Source organism: Pelobates fuscus, chromosome 1 (genome assembly GCF_036172605.1).
Source record: "Pelobates fuscus isolate aPelFus1 chromosome 1, aPelFus1.pri, whole genome shotgun sequence".
NCBI lineage: Eukaryota > Metazoa > Chordata > Amphibia > Anura > Pelobatidae > Pelobates > Pelobates fuscus.
The window spans coordinates 471,708,271-471,722,071 of NC_086317.1; the positions used below are offsets into that span (position 1 = coordinate 471,708,271).

Here is a 13,801-nt window from a genome sequence, read left to right on the forward strand (position 1 = left end):
ACAGTGTGGAAGTAGAGAACAGGGTTCTCCACCTCAAATGGTTAATTGGAGCTGTATAAACTAAAATACTAAAGCAGCCTTTAGAGATTTATGTGAAGAGAGATCAGAATATTTGTTATGAATGGCAACATTTGCAGCTAGATGTATAACTATTTCTCTCCTGTTTACAGACACGTTAAGACATTAGTTCAGTCCAGTAAATTATTTCAAGGAAATTGTTAACACAAAATGCGCCCTCCATGCTATTGATCTATGTCCCTTGACTGAAGCTTTACTGTAGTCTGATAGGACTGTATGCAATCCACTTGCCGCGCGTGCGCATTCAGCCGACGGGGAGGAGAAGAGGAGGATCGGAGGAGGAGAGCTCTCCGCCCACCGCTGGAAAAAGGTAAGTTTTAAACACTTTCCCCTTTCCAGAGCCAGGCGGGAGGGGGACCCTGAGGGTGGGGGCACCCTCAGGGCACTCTAGTGCCAGGAAAACGAGTAGGTTTTCCTGGCACTAGAGTGGTCCTTTAAAGTTCAATTTACAGAGCAAGAGATACAAACTGTTTAACATCTGACAGAAAAGGTGTCAGCGGGCTAGGCACATTGTGACTTTTATAAGGAGAATAGCTAGCTAAATTTAAAAAGTTTTGTAACAGGGTTGATGTTCTAGGAGGGATACGCCAAATGACAAATGATTTAGATAAACTAGAAAAATTGTCAGAGCTGTGGCAACTGACAATTAATGTGGATAAGTGCAAGATAATGCATCTTGGACGTAAAAACCCAAGGGCAGAGTATAGATTATTTGATACAGTACTAACCTCATCTAAGGAAAGGGATTTAGTAGTCATTATTTCAGATGGCTTAAAAGGTACAATGTTAGCAGAATGCTTGGTTGTATAGCGAGAGGTATTAGCAGTAGAAAGAGGGAAGTGCTCATGCCATTGTACAGAACACTGGTGAGACCTAACTTGGAGTACTGTACACAGTACTGGAGACCGTATCTTCAGAAGGATATTGATACTTTAGAGAGAGTTCAGTTAAGGGCTACTAAACTGGTTCATGGATTGCAGGATAAAACTTACAAGGAAAGGTTAAAGAATCTTAACATGTATAGCTTGGAGCAAAGACAAGACAAGGGGGATATGATAGAAACATTTAAATACATAAAGGGAATTAACACAATAAAGGAGGAGACTATATTGAAAAGAAGAAAAACTACCACAACAAGAGGATGTAGTCATAAATTAGAGGTGCAAAGGTTTAAAAATAATATCATGAACTATTACTTTACTGAGTTTAGAGGACGCATGGAATAGCCTTCCAGCTGAAGTGGTAGAGGTTAACCTGGTGAGGGAGTTTAAAGCACGCATGGCTTATGCAGAAGGCTATCCTAGATATAAGATAAGGCCAGGGACTAAGGAAGGTATGTATAAAATATGGCAGACAAGATGGACGGAAATGCTCGTATCTACAGTCACATTCTATGTTTCTAAGTTAAAATGGGGCAGAACAGGGAAGGCATTTTGTGACTCGATATTTGTTGAGTAAATCCCATTAGTGCTATGAACTCAGAGTAACCCTAAACATCCTCTTTACAGATCACTTAACCTACAGGGGTAAAGGGGATACAAACAAGTTTAATGGGCTGTGCAAGAGCAGACTTCTAAAGGTCCGGCTCGTGCACACAGCTCAGTAATTCCCTAATTTAGACAACAGAAAAACTAAAGAACAATGCAGCGGCCAGTGCCTTTTTCAATCACTTAAGCACAACATTTTTTTTTTTGTACATTGATTTGCATAGAAGCGGTATTTTCTTTAACATTGCTATGAATAATGTCTGCTTTGCTACAGAAGTGAACCTGTAAAACCATTTTCAACGGGTTCAAGCAAGAAACACTCTAAAAATGAGCCAGACCAAACAATGTTTAAGAGATTACTGTCTGCAAACCACTGAACATGACGGCCAATGCATTGAATTTAAATAACTCAATGTTCTTCATTCACTGGAATCCCATGGAAAAAACTAAAAAGTAGTGCAACTAAATGAATATTTTGCGTAGGCTGTGCACTACATGGCATGGAAAAATACATGGTATATCACTGCCGACAACTGAAATGTCTGGCAGAAACTTGGGCACAGAATTTGTACTAGGCTTGCAATGCACTCCGTAATTACAATAAAGGAGGAAAATTAAATAGACAAAAATAAGTTAATTACTGAAAGCAGCTGATGAAGCCTGGTAAGTTCGATTCTCTGTCCCAGTATCCACGGGGAGGTGAAAGGTGCCTTCGTTGGCACATGATGAAGAGGTTTGCGGCCAAGCTTGTTTCATCAGAAGTGTTGCTTTAAAAAAAAAAAAAAAATAGAAAAAGAAAGACGTGATTAAACATCAGAGGTTTAACGCAAGACATATTGTATACCAACATTTTGAACACTGGAGTACATACCGCGGTCGCAGCTGCGACTAGGCCCGGACGTCAGGGCCCACTGAGGCTGGCCCTGGTGTCACCGGGCGTGCGGGCTAGCGAGGCATTCTCCCCTGAGCGCTCTCTGCCCAGCTCCCTCGCGAGCACCGCACTGATGCCCGAGCCGGAATATGAAGTCATTCCGGCTCTGGCATCAGTAAGCGGCGCACGAAGGAGTTTAACAAGAGGATCAGTGCTCCCTCGCCGCCTGCAGGACCGGCCACCGGGCAGCCCCACTGGATCCAAGGGAATCCCCTCAGCACTCCCAAAGGTAGGGAGGCTGGGGGATCAATTTTCGCACCGGGGCCCCATGGGTCGTGTGTACGCCACTGCTTTTGAACAAGTCTAAGGTACAGAAAGCTCTGCCCACTAACAGCTCATACATATTGCGGGTATAGAACACAATGAAACACATTAAAACCTGCTTCCAATGTATCTCTGCAACCATACATTGATCCCTGTAATATCGGTTTACAATACCGATGTATATAAATTAATCATAATTAACACTTAAAAAAAAAAAAATAAACCCAATATATATTTGAAGGGTAACTTAACCAATTGGAATTAGTCAGTAGTAAAAAATAAAAAAAAATTTAATTTACAACCGGCTTCCCTTTATGAACATTAAAAGAGTGACAATTATCAGCTACAAACAGCAAGACAAATGAAATACAGTGTCTTATCTTTAAACAGTCTGCTAGATAAAACTGTGTCTTTACTGCAACACAAAGTCTGAACATATGTGATGTATGAAGTTTTAAGGTATAGGAACAGAGGCTGCAGTAGAACAGGCTATATGGACAAAAAGTCTGCTAACATCCCCCCCTAGCAGATTCTGATATTTCAGCCGCTGTATGAAATCAAGCTCAAATACTTAGGCCAACACTGGTAGTAGCATTTAATGTGGCACATTCACAGGATGTGTGTCCTGTGTGGCAAAACTTTCTACAGCCGCTTCAATCTTGCCTCTGGAAGTAATGTCAGCTCAAGAACTATTTGTTGTGAACCCATGAAGTGGATTTATATAGGGAATCTGCTACAGAAAAACTTAATATCACAGGCTGATGTAAATGTAAAATTCCGTTTTACCTGTGCTTTTTCCTTTTGTGCTGAAATGGCAGCAAATATTGCTCAATTTCCAAAGCCTCATAGGCTGATATGTTACAAACACTTTTAGAGCCAAATCATGGTCTCTGAATAGTCCTTCAGATTAACTTTAAGGAAACGTTGCTGGGTGCACTTTGTCCCTCAGGAAAGGTCTTCACAGATTGTATGAAGAAGCAGGGATTGTCCGCAAACCGTAAAGAGGTGCACACAGAAGTAGTCTTGTTTATGCAAGTTGTTACCAATTAAGCAGTAAAATTTCCACTGATGGATTTAGTATACATTGTTGGAAAGGAAATCCTCTATTACCCAATGCTGCTCCAAGCCACCTTAAAGGGACACTCCAGGCACCCAGACCACTTCTGCCCATTGGAGTGATCTGGGTGCCAATTCCCACTACCCATAACCCTGCAGGTGTAATTATTGCAGTTTTCATAAACTGCAGTATTTACACTTGTAAGTTAAGGTCCTCCTCTAGTGGCTGTGTACTAGACAGCCACTAGATGACACTTCCGTGTTCATAGAACACGAAAAGTGTGTTATAACGACGCCTTGCGCTATGAGGACCTCCAGCATTGCCGAAATCCCCATAGGAAAGCATTATTCAATGTTTTCCTATGGAGACGTCTAAGGCGCGTGCAAAGGCGGAGCCTGATCCAACACCGAGGTACATCGGTGCTGGACTCTGGTAAGTCACTGAAGGGGTTTAACCCCTGCAGCAACTTGGGATGGGGGGGTGGGAGGGAGTGGGGACCTGCAGTCCCAGGAAAACGGTTTGTTTTCCTTGCACTGGAGAGTCCCTTTAAAGCACCACACACAAAAAGCACCACGGTTTGCTATAATATCTGGAGCCTGCCACATTTGTGACAGTTTCTAAAAGTATTGAGAAAGTCTGCCGAAACATCTCCCTAGCTGTCAAGCAGAACAAAGCCAACAGAAATGGTAGGCATGCATTCCTGCCTTCCTCCTTCTCAATGAATTTTCGTATAGTTCATTGAGAAGCCACGATTGCCTCTCATACTTGCAGCTCCAGCACAGAGGCTTCTCAATGAGTGCCTTCCCCGGCACAGAAGTTATTCAATAGTGAGAAATCAAAGTGAATTTCAAATTTAAGCTCAAACTGTAACAGAGAAGTGGCACTTGCATTTTAACTTTAATGCAAAGCTTTATAGCTGACCTGTCTGTAGAACATGCTGTTTATTTGTGTAAACATAGTAGAATTACAAATCTTTATTATTTAGAGTTTATTTATAAAAAAAAAAAGGCTTGCCAGTAAACATCCAAACATGTATTCCTAATGCTATATTATTAATCTCCTCCTAATTTAAATTTGTGACCACTCCAACCCCCACCCTCTGCAAGGGCAAAAGATAAATAAAAATAAATGAATAAAAATCACTTTATATCCTGCAGTGCGATGGTCTTCATGCTGACTCCTTGACTGAGATCCCCAATCTTTATTGACCTATTTTCAAGTGTTGAGACTTACTTGGTGCTGCAGCCAGCTCCTCTTCCTGCGCAGTCATACGGCAAGTGTCATTTCATTTTGTTTTCGTACAATCGAATGCTTCTCACAGAGAAGCACTGGGGACAAGAAGCGCAAGTGCAGTGTTCATCCAATCAAATATGGGATTTGATTATGTTCAACATCCAAACTCTCTTGTTGCAGCAGGAGTGTCTCTAGAGGCTGTCTGCAGACTGCCACTAGAAGTGTGTTTAACCTTGCAAAGAACACATTGCTGTTTCTACACTGCACGAATAAAACAAAATGGCACTTTATCTATTCAAGGAGATTAAGTAGTTTGTGTGCCTTTAGTGTTCTTTAAGGCAGTGTTCTCTGAAAAAGTTGCATTTACACTGCTGACCCTGCAGGTACAGGCTATGTATGCCAGAACCCCTACATTAAACGGAAGTGGTTATGGTGATTATAGTGTCCCCTTAAACACTACAGACCGGAAATGAAAAAAATAATACAAGTTTTAATGTATGAATTGTTGAACCGTTAAAAGTGAAAATGAATTTTTTAAAAAGCCATTGCTTTCTACTTTCAAAGTTGTGGCAACACTGCACCATTTCCCACATATTCATAAGGATACTTACGGTTAAAAAAGGAGTAGTAAAATTCCCTCCTCCCCCCAAAAAAAACAAAAACAACAAACAACTTGAAGTGGGGTGTTTTTCTACTGATTTTGGCAACACCGTCTCTTAATGTAGTGGATGCCATTTTTTTTTATTGCAAAAAGTTTGCTTTTTCAAATGTTCCACTTTTTTTGTCCGTTAAAAGAACAAGGGGGGGAAAGACACAAAATATACTGTATAATCTGCATGCCAAAAATTTCAGGAAATATATTCAATCTGGGTAAAGAAAATACAGAGCAGGGCAGCTGATAAAACCCTCTCGGTACTGTGGACCCACACAGTGCAACCTTTAGCAGGACATTTATCCTGCTGGGGCTGACATTTTCAAACGGTTATCTTACACAGATTCCTATACTGGTCCAAATTAATCATGGCATGCGGCCTCTTGAAGATCTCTCGTTATAGGCCCGGTAGGGAGTATTAAAATGAACAAACAAAATGAGCAATTGTCTAAATCAAAGCAGATCTTAAATAATAAAAGAAACAAAACTTATTTAGGTAGCTCTCCAAAGAGATTGTTCATCCCACAATAGTCAGATGATGTATTCTACTGTTAAGATTTTATGGAAGTTTCTTGCGCATTAGAGTAGCTGCGACTATGTGACTGGATAAAAAAAAATTCTAGGTAGATGGTGTTATTTGGTGGGGTTTAGGATAATCGGATAATCTTCCATCACACAAGCGCTCCTTTTTAGAATTTCTGATATTTCCTGTTTTGTAAAGTAATTTGTAACTTACTTATTTTTTACCGAAAAAAAAACAAAAAACAAAAAAAACAATACGTGCCCTTAGTCCATAATTCCAGACTAGCATTGGTAACGAACTTGGAACTTTACCCCTATTTAGGTTACCTGAAAAACAAGTGAAAATATTCAAAGATCTGTATTCTGCTACTGGCGTGTGGGAATGAGGATTTGAAGATATTTTTTATATTTGAAGATAAATTGCAATATTTTCAGAGCAGTTCACAAACACTGGTACTTTCAAATATACCCCACCAGGGAGTCCCATTTATCAATCAATACCTGAGACACTCCATTAGCAGGGCCGTATTAAGCAAACTGTAAACAGAACTTTAAATTCATTGAAATCATTGCGGCTGAGCGTAGATTGAATTAGTGAATTAGTGCACAGAGCTACCTGCATACGTTTGTAGTGGAGAGCAGTCATTTATGCAATGGATTCCTTGTTGGTGCTGAGTGTGCAAGGAAGAAAGCATAGAACCTTTAATTTTGCTAGCTTTATTTTAGTTTTCTTAGTGTGTTATCTACATACTGCATTAAACAAAAATGGGAGGGGTCATCTATCTTCTAGCTTGTCCTGTATGCATGCAGCTTAGTTACATCAATATTGCCTGCTGCACTGGACTGCGACCAAACAGTGATTAACAGAAAAATCTAACGTATATCATTATTGCGACCACCGAGAAGCCTGTAGTCTTGCCATCCAAGTCTGAATCAAGGCCAACAGAAAATAATGGGATGCCTGGATTTTTCATTCCATCAGTAGGGGGTTCAAAACATCAATGTCCTTTATTTTTATCTCTCTGACATAAGCAAACATACAAAATTGAGACTAAAGCCAATGACCTGTACAAATCTTCACAAAAGCATTTTTTTTTTTTAAATATTTCGTTTTTATTGTGTGTTTCAGCATTTGTGTCACATTGCTTTCAAAGCGGAATGTATAACAGATAAACATTATAAACATTATAAACATCCTTCCATGGTATATTTTAACCAGATGTTACAGAGAGTGCAGCTTTACGGCCATATCTCGTTTTGCAAGTCACATATAAAGGGAGTAGGAACATTGGATGGCAGCAGGTGTGTTATCGCTGTAGTCTGGTGGGTATATAGGCAAGCCAAATCTGGCTATTTTGGATACCGTGTGTGAGTACTAGGAAGGGTTTAAAAATAAAAATATGATACGAAAGGGAGGGGGTAACTTGTGTTGGGAGGGGAAGGGAATGTGAGTGGGGGGGAGGAGTTTGGAATGCTGCATCACCATCTAGAGTGCTATCTCAGAGCGTTGTCTCAACTCACACTCTTAGTTCGCACAGGTTCTGCTCAGCCGCCATTGCCTTCTTCGTGAGATTTAAGGGAGTCATGTTGAGTGCTCAGTCTCGCATTGCCCTGACTTCTGGGACGGGGTGGCTGATGGACCCACAAGTATGTTGGGTCCAGATTCAGCTAACCTGACCATTTGGACCATATTTGGTTATAACGTGTTAAGGCACCTTTGATTGTGTGTGATACTTTCTCTAGTTGCTGTGTTTGATTCACCTTGTTAACCACCTGCTGTATTCCCGGTGCCATAGTTGATTTCCAGAGGGAGGCTATGCAATGTTTGGCCGCTAATGTGATGTGGGTTGTTAGCGCCGCCTCAGAGTGCGAGAGAGTTGCGGGCAGCATGTGTAGTAGGTAGGTCTCCGGAGTAAGCGGGAGCTTCTTCCGTAGACTTGTTTCTATGAGCGATTGTACCTGGCTCCAGAAGGTGGTCAGCACAGGACATTGCCAGAATATGTGGCACATGGTACCCACCTGCCTGCAGCAGCGCCAACACGTCTGCTGTGCACCTGGGTATATCAGAGCCAATCGCTGAGGGGTGAGATACCATCTCATCCAGAGTTTGTAGGCAGCTTCCACATGGTCTAGGCAGTGCGAGGACTTTTTTACCAATGCCATTGCTGCTAACCACTTGTTCACATCTAGTGTGCAGTTAAGCTCGTTTTCCCATTGCACCATGTATCTTAGCTTATCTGGTTTGTCCACCTCTAGGAGTTTTCGGTAGCAGAGGGAGAGCGGCTTTGCTGGGGTTTTGAGGTTGCAGCATAGGGAGTCAAACATGTTAGGCACTCGGGTGTCAGATGCCGCGTGGGCGACGCCCTGCAGTATGTGCTTCACACGGAGGTAGGTAAAGAGTTCCCTACCAGGGAGGAGGAACGTCTGCTGAAGTTCGGGGAATTGCTTTATTCCCGTTTGCTCCAAAATTTGGGATACCCTTACTATCCCCCTCTCTGTCCATTTGTCTAGGGTCAGGTCTTGTGTGAGGTATTGTAGACTTGTTAGGGGGGCATATAAAATCATAGGGTGAGTTAGCAGCTTTGGAGCCCACCGCCGCCAAATGTGAAGGGCTGTACTAGTAGTGGATAGCAGGCCAGAGTGTCGGGGCTGAGATTTGAGTGGGACCCATAGGAGGTCCAATAGAGTGTGAGGTGCGATAGCTGCGGTTTCCAGGTGGTACCACAGGGGGCGTGTTGGGGCTCTCAGTAAGCGTGCTATTTGGGATAGGACTGTAGCTAAATAGTATTTGGGAATGTTGGGTACTCCCACCCCTCCACCACCCATGGGTAGGGTTATGCTCGCTAAGGGAACCCTTGGCGGTTTCTTTTTCCAAATATACGCGTTGAGCATACGCTGAAATCGTTGCAGTAGCCGCTTTGGGAGCTCAATAGTGAGGGCTCGGAAGAGGAAAAGGATTTGTGGGAGAATGATCATTTTGGCGGCATTGACTCGGCCCAGCCAAGAGGTGTTTTTGGCCCCCCAGCTCTCCAGCTGCACCTCTGCTTTAGTTAGTAACTTTTCATGATTGTGTCGTATGAGGCAGTGCCGTGAAGGTGCCAGATGTGTACCTAAATAGGAGAGAGTGTCCTTCCTCCAGTCAAAGGGGTGTAGGGCTTGTAGGGCGGTGAGGTGGGAGGTGGCGACGTTCATAGGTAGCACCTGTGTTTTTGCCACATTATTTTTATAGTAGGATACTCGGCCATATTCTTGGAGTAGGCACAGGAGATGGTCCAGGGAGACTGTCGGGTTGGTCAGGAATAGGAGAATGTCATCGGCAAAGGCGGCTATTTTTTGGGGACCTATTGGCGAGGGGACTCCTGCAATGTTCCGGTCCATTTTAATTTTGTGTAGCAAGGGTTCTAAAGCTAGGATAAATATGAGGGGTGATAATGGACACCCCTGCCTCGTACCGTTCGTTAGGGCAAAGCGACGGGATATGAAGCCGGAGCTCATGACCGTAGCTGTCGGGGAGGAGTACAATGACAGGAGGCCTCCGAGAAATTTTTCAGGAAATCCGAATCTGCGAAGGACCTCCGTCATGTAGCCCCAGTGGAGCCTGTCGAAGGCTTTTTCTGCGTCCAGAGCCATCAACAGTCCTTGCGTTTTATTTTTGGACATGAGCTCCAGTACATCTAATGCCCTCCTGGTGTTGTCCTCCACCTGGCGATCTGGGACAAAGCCCGACTGCTCTGGGGAGACAAGCGTGCATAAAAGGGGGCGTATTCTGTTAGCTAATACCTTGGCAAACAGTTTTGTGTCGGCATTGAGTAAGGAAATAGGGCGGTAATTTGCGCAGAGGTCCGTGGGTTTGCCTGGTTTGGGGATAGTGATTATGGTGGCCTCCAGCATTTCGGGGGGTATGCAGCCTGTCTCCATGATTTTGTTGAACAGGGAGGTCAGGTGTGGGAGCAGTAGGTCTTCAAAGACTCGATAGTAGTGGGTGGTAAATCCGTCTGGGCCAGGGGCTTTATGTCTAGGAGTGTCCTTCAGTGCTCTAGAGATTTCCTCGGGGGTGATAGGGTTGTTAAGGGGCGAGGCTTGGTCGCTAGAGAGCTGGGGGAGTCCCACCCCGTCCAGGTAGGTGGTTAGTTCCTGCGGAGTCGGTTGGTGTTGGAGAGGGTCTAAGGCAAGGTTGTAGAGTGCCCCGTAAAACGTCGCAAACTCATCCACTATTGTTTTGGGGTTCGTCAGTTTTGTTCCCGCGTTATCCACTAAGTGTGCTATCCGCATCTGGGATGCTTTTTCGCGTAGCTGAGCGGCTAATAGCTTCCCTGCCCTGTTCCCTTGTCTGTAGTAATCACACTTGAGTTTGCGGAGTGCCCTCTCCACTCGCTGAAGTTGCTGGGTTTCTAGGGCCGCCCTGATCTTATTAACTTCCCTTCTGTGTGTGTCTGTGGGTGAGGATTTGTGGAGATCCTCAGCTATCTTCAGGTCCCTAAGTAGTGCGGTACTGGATTCCGCAATTTTGCGTCTCAATGACGCTCCCTTTTTAATCAGTACCCCTCGTATCACTGCCTTATGGGCTAGCCATGTCACTGTCTCGGGCGTGTCTTGACACTGGTTTTCCGCAAAGTAGTGCACTATGGTTTTCCTCACCTCTACATTATGTTCAGCTTGATCTATAAGCGACTCATTGAGGCGCCATGTTCCTCGTCCCCTGACTGGGTGCAGTGTGGTGAAGGAGGACAGCAGGGGGGCATGGTCCGACCATGTGATAGAGTCGATAGTGACCTTGGCCAGTGTGTCCAGGGTTTTTAAGTCTACTAGGCACATATCTATACGAGAGTATTGGTCGTGGACCATCGAGTAGTATGTGTAGTCCCTAGTTGCTGGGTACAATGAGCGCCACGTGTCATATAGGCCATGGGAGTGTATGAGGGCAGAGAGTTTTTCGCCGAGAGAGGTGGAGCGAGGGTGGGAGCTCGGCTTGTCCGATCTGTCAAGATCAGGGTCTAGGACACAATTAAAGTCTCCGCATACGTATGTCTGGCCCTGTCGTAGTCTATCCAGCTTTTTCAGAGATTTCCTAATGAAGGCATATTGGTTGGTATTGGGGGCATACAGGTTCGCTATCGTCACAGGGACACCATTGAGCATGCCAACTAAAATCAGCAGTCTACCCTCAGCACATTTATACTCCGTGGAGCAAGTAAAGTTCCAATCTGAGTGGAATAGGATACTAACTCCTCTTGTTTTGTTGGGCGCCAGGGCATGGTAGGAGGCGGGGTATCTGGCAGAGGAGAATTTCGGGGGGTTTGTGATAGAGAAATGGGTCTCCTGTATACAGGCTACTGCGGCTTGCAGCGCATGGAGCTGGGAGAGGGCGAGCCTGCGCTTCTGTGGTGTGTTCAGGCCACGGGCGTTTAAGGAGAGAACATTAAACTGGTGAAGGGGGGTCATCTGAGAAGGCTGGGGGGACCCTGTGTGGTGCCCAGGCGACAGCGCCTTTCCCGACTCCCTGTTTACTGTGGCGGCTGTAAGGGGGGGGGATCTCCGCTATGTGCGTAACCTGAGGTGTTCAGCATCTCCAGAGGGGTGGGGGGGCTAGGGTAAAACATAACAGATAACTGAGGGGGGAAACAGTGAACAGAACAAAAGTATATACATCTCATAAAGCATAACAGCATTATGTCGAGGCTGACCCGCGGATGCACGAACCCCACTGCACTGGGGATGTAACACCGCAGGTGCGAGTCTCAGCGGGAGGCGGGGTAACGATCCAGGTTCAGAAGTGGCCTACATGGTCGTGGAGGATACTTCTAGCGGGCATGAGGGGGACCCCAAAGATCGTTCATTCTCTCGTCGCTGTCCATGGCATGCGCACAATGTTCTGTGCAGGGGTACCACAGGTATTGGAACCAGATGGGTTGGAAAGCATGTGGGCAGCTCCGGGCCATATGGGGACTCATCTGTACATGGTCACTTGTGACAGCAGAGAGGGGGAAACAGCCCCAAGGGTGGGGTGTATTGCCCAGGGCATGGGGTCATAACATATAATGTTTAGGGCAGCTGCAGCCCATCCATGTGGGGTTATGGGGTGGCAGACAGTACTTTGCTTACTCACGCGGTGAAATACTTAATCGCCTCCAGACTCGGTCCCTCTCCTGCAGGCAAATTAAGGGGGTCAAGTTCATCTTGTAGAGTCTCAAGAGGGGCCCGGCAGGTGAGATTGTGAAATCCGTAGCAGGGGGAGGTGCGCAGCGGTCCAGTCATTTCTTTTTTGGAACTTTGGTCCACTCCTGGGTCACTCTATTCGGGGATGCGGGGGTGCCGGTAGGCGCTCGGTCCGGGAATAGGCCCCAGGCTTTCAGCTTGTTCATTCCCTGGTCCGGGTCATCCAGTTTCGTTAGAGATCCATTTCTCCAGATTAATAATTTCGTAGGGAAGCCCCAGCGGTAGGGGATCTTGTGATTGCGGAGGCATTTTGTAACGTTTACAAAGTCCCTTCGTCTGGCCATTGTCATGGGAGATAGGTCAGCATACAATGAGATATTAGTATATCCTGGGGGCATTGCCGTGGCTTGGCGTTGCGCTGTGAGTATAGCCTCTTTGGCGCTAAAGTAATGAAGCCTTGTGACAATGTCTCTGGGTATATCTTGGGCCAAGTTCGCAGGTTTAGGTACTCTGTGTGCCCTGTCCAGTCGGAGGTCCGCCAGGTCCATGGTCGGCTGTATGGCTTTAAAGAGTTGTTGGAGGTATCCTGGGAGGTCTGCTCCTAATATGGTTTCAGGAACCCCACGCACCCTGATGTTATTTCGGCGTGACCTGTCCTCTAGGTCCGCCAATTTGACCGTTAAACGTGTTTGCTCTTCTTCTAATTTGTGGACTCTCTCCAGAATGCCATCATTGGCAAGGCAGAGATCGTCAGTTTTTTCCTCTAAAGTGTTTAAACGGCTGCCCACCTCATGTACCTCTCGGCGGATGTCATTAACCGCCAGTTGTAGATCCTCCTTCATAGAGGAGCGGAGCTCCTGTAGCATAGCCGCCATTCTTTTCTCCGACATGGAGATCTCCCCAGGGGGAGGCTGTGTGGTCTCTGTGTCTGATCCTTGGTCTGAGGCAGGCGTTGGTGAGTGGGAGCCGCCGCCATCTTGTTCCGGCCGCGTCTTATCTCGTCTGCCTTGGCGGAAGAAATCTGATGCACGCTGTGCTTTTGGGGGTGCCATCGTGTAGGGTGAGGTCTCCCCAAGTTAGTGCTGCTGTGTCAAGTAGGTAGTTATCCGAAAGCTGCGTTTTTTTTGTCGGTTTGGGCCACTATCATCACGGAGCTTTCACACCATGCGACCGCTCCGTGGGACCGGAAGTCCCGCCCCCCACAAAAGCATTTTTAAAAGCAATTTGGTTATAAAACCGAATTGTTCTATAACCAAACATGTTCAGATTCTCAATTCACAAAGCAGAGTGCAGAACTACTAGATGGCCCTTTAAACGATTAACCCCTTATGACACTGCAATACAGGAAACCAGGGCTGCTAACATAATAGCATACTGAAGGAAACATGCTAGCAAACAATAATGCAGAGGTGTTTCCAGGG

The 13,801-nt window shown here is 45.3% G+C and overlaps 2 protein-coding genes across 2 annotated transcripts in view; one reads left to right on the top strand and one right to left on the bottom strand.

The window, feature by feature from the left end:
* FAM168A (family with sequence similarity 168 member A) overlaps positions 1-13,801 on the bottom strand; it is a 112,101-nt gene that overhangs the window by 10,190 nt on the left and 88,110 nt on the right. The window contains exon 5 of the mRNA XM_063431766.1: positions 2,207-2,332. Within this exon, the coding sequence (XP_063287836.1) occupies positions 2,207-2,332 (126 nt within the window). The remainder of the gene's footprint in view (positions 1-2,206; positions 2,333-13,801) is intronic.
* MRPL48 (mitochondrial ribosomal protein L48) overlaps positions 4,831-13,801 on the top strand; it is a 377,463-nt gene continuing 368,492 nt past the window's right edge. The window contains exon 1 of the mRNA XM_063431776.1: positions 4,831-4,835. The gene's annotated coding sequence lies outside the window, so the exon portion shown is untranslated. The remainder of the gene's footprint in view (positions 4,836-13,801) is intronic.